Source organism: Brassica napus, chromosome A2, assembly GCF_020379485.1.
Source record: "Brassica napus cultivar Da-Ae chromosome A2, Da-Ae, whole genome shotgun sequence".
In the NCBI taxonomy this organism is placed as follows: domain Eukaryota; kingdom Viridiplantae; phylum Streptophyta; class Magnoliopsida; order Brassicales; family Brassicaceae; genus Brassica; species Brassica napus.
The window spans coordinates 29,055,799-29,058,535 of NC_063435.1; the positions used below are offsets into that span (position 1 = coordinate 29,055,799).

The 2,737-nt window shown below is 27.9% G+C and overlaps 1 protein-coding gene across 1 annotated transcript; it reads right to left on the minus strand.

Moving 5' to 3' along the window:
* LOC106382841 (protein GOLVEN 2) lies at positions 1 to 800 on the minus strand. Its single transcript, XM_013822919.3, has 2 exons — positions 639 to 800; positions 1 to 470 (listed from the first exon to the last, which is right to left on the minus strand). Exons 1-2 carry the CDS (start codon positions 712 to 714, stop codon positions 310 to 312), a joined length of 237 nt encoding a protein of 78 aa, XP_013678373.2. The 5' UTR covers positions 715 to 800; the 3' UTR covers positions 1 to 309.
* Positions 801 to 2,737: the final 1,937 nt, after the last annotated feature.

Below are 2,737 nucleotides of genomic sequence, written 5' to 3' on the forward strand. Positions count from 1 at the left end.
TTAGTTCAATATAAAAGAAGTATATTCATTGACATTCATTCACAAACCGAAACCCATGATATAACACACACACAAACTATGATTATTATACAGAATCGTTTGTATTTTTATGTTTATATAAACTCGATTATACTAAATTACATGTATACCAACTCGATTACTAATATTTTATAATTTTTATTCATAAAATATTTCAGTTCCCGATACTTGATAGTATTTCTGTTGAATATATTATATAAATCTCGGGATATCATAGAATCTTGGGATATCTCACAAGAAATTGATAAATTCATCACATGTGTTTATTAATTAGCGGTTGTGTATCGGTCTTTTCTTGTTCGCACTATTATAATCCATATCCACCAATCCATAACCATCATTTCCTCCGTCTTGCCTTGAGTTCTGAGTCTCCGGCTCCTTCTCCACAACCAATAGCTTTCTATTCCTCACGATTTCTCCCGTGTTTTGTGCTAAAAAGCAAAAGAAAAAATCAATATTATATACTATTTTTTTGGTAATACATATTATTATTAGAAAAAATTCATTCGAGTTTGTGTATAAAATATTGATCGCAGTTACTTCATAAATATTATAAACTCCTGATATGCATCTGTGTGTCGTATTCGCTATAAATTTACCTTGAGCAGGAGAATACATTAAGATGATGAGAAGAAATGCCAGGAGGAGTTGCTTGTAATAAACCCTAACAGCCATTTTTAGAAGTGACTTAGTTTATTTCTCTCTGGCTATATGTTTTTTATTGAACCTTTTTGTGTTTATATATACAAGATGAAAGATTCTGTGATGAGCTTATGGTCCCATATATTATATCAGAATTTAAGAACGTTTTGGAAGTTATTGAGACATATGGGTCTAAGGACATGACGTCGATATTTATGTGTCTTCCCACTAACATAATTTTATATTTACCTTTTTTAAAAAAAAAACATAATTATATATTTAAAATGACTTCACGGTTGATTGTTAAACTATTTTTTGCTTTAACACGTTTGAACAGTCAAATTATTTAAATTATCAAATTATTCAAGTGACTTTACGGTTGATTGTTAAACTTTTTTCTTTCTCTTTAAATTTTCTCTACAATGTTGTTTTCATTAACAAGACTAGGAGAAATTATAGCAAGAGGTTATATTGAGTAAGAGGGAAATCAACAGTTTAGTTATAATTATACTAGCTAGGTACGTGTAATCTATACTATTATTTGCGAAGTAAATTTTTAGAATCGAGCTCTCACGTTGAAAGTTAGAGCGGTTAATATCTATATTACCCTTAATGAATTTTATATATAATTAATTATATAATTAAAAATAAATTTTATTAATAATATTAACTTTTATTAAAAAAAAAAGATAATTCTTATATATTGGGTTGTTATCTGAAAACATATTTTTTAATTATAAGATTTAAAAATAAAATATAAAACAATTATAATAAATTAAGTAGTTAAAGTCAGTGTTATCCTTAATAAATTTTAATTAAACATATGTATTTAGTTAGATTTTTGTCATATATATATATATAAATATGTTTGATTTAATTTTTTGAAAACATAATGATAAATTATTATGCTGGTTTTTGAATTAATAAAAAAAAACTAATAAATATTTGTAAATCGATTAAGTCCGCATATTCGGGCAAAACACCTAGTAAATTGATATAAACCATCCGCAATGAAAGCAGTTTACAAAAAAAATAAACCATCCAGAGTCTTTTTTTTTCTTTTTGTCAAACAACTACTTGCATTACTTAGACCCGAAAGAGTTCAGTCTACAAATTCAAAACGAGCAAGGCCTGATCTTGCCAAACAACCATCCAAAGTCTATAACCATATTCTTGGTCAAAAAAGAAAAAAAAGTCTTAACCATATTTTAGTGCTAAATTATAACAGTGAGATAAAATTCGAGGAGATGCTAGCTAGGACCGAGTGGTCCTTTGATCAAATGGAGATATTGAAAAATTGTGGTCCTTTAAAGGAACACGATTTATCAGAACATTCAAAACAAATGAAATTTACGTCCAATATTGTTTATACATACAAACACATATGTTTCACGTAGTCAACGCATGGACGAAGAGAGATATTGGTAATCTGACATCAAGAGGGTTAGCTAGAAATCTAGCATGTTATATTTGATGATAAAATTTTATGAAGGCCATCTTGTTTTATCTATAATGCATGTAATATACATCAGTTTTACAGGATTTGAAATTCATAGACAATACAAGGCATAAATACTAGTTTAGCCAGATCATGAATGGGATTCTCGTTGATAACGTGAGATTTACCTGATTCTATCATTTCGTTAAAATTAAAATAAATTGGACCACATTAGGGATGTGGATTGGAGTGTGGGGGTCGGGGACATGTTAGATAGAGTGTATAAATATAGCAAAAAGGACGTAAAGTTTGTAGAGTCATGTGTTTGAGGTGTTTCCCAGTAAACCATTCATTATTACAATTTATTTTCTTCAACTACAAAAGCTAAAATTTCCGACAAGAGTTGGCCTACTTTCATTTTCCATTTATTTTCAAACATATCATTCTATTTTTTCTAAAAAAATTATTGACATATAATTCCACGTGAATGAATATGATACATCGTTTTTTTCTAAAGTTAGTTGAAGAAAAATTGACAATTCTAGTATAATAATAGTATAGTGATCCGATTTGATCAATGCAATATATGGACTTAAAAAGTTTGAACTTTATTTGATA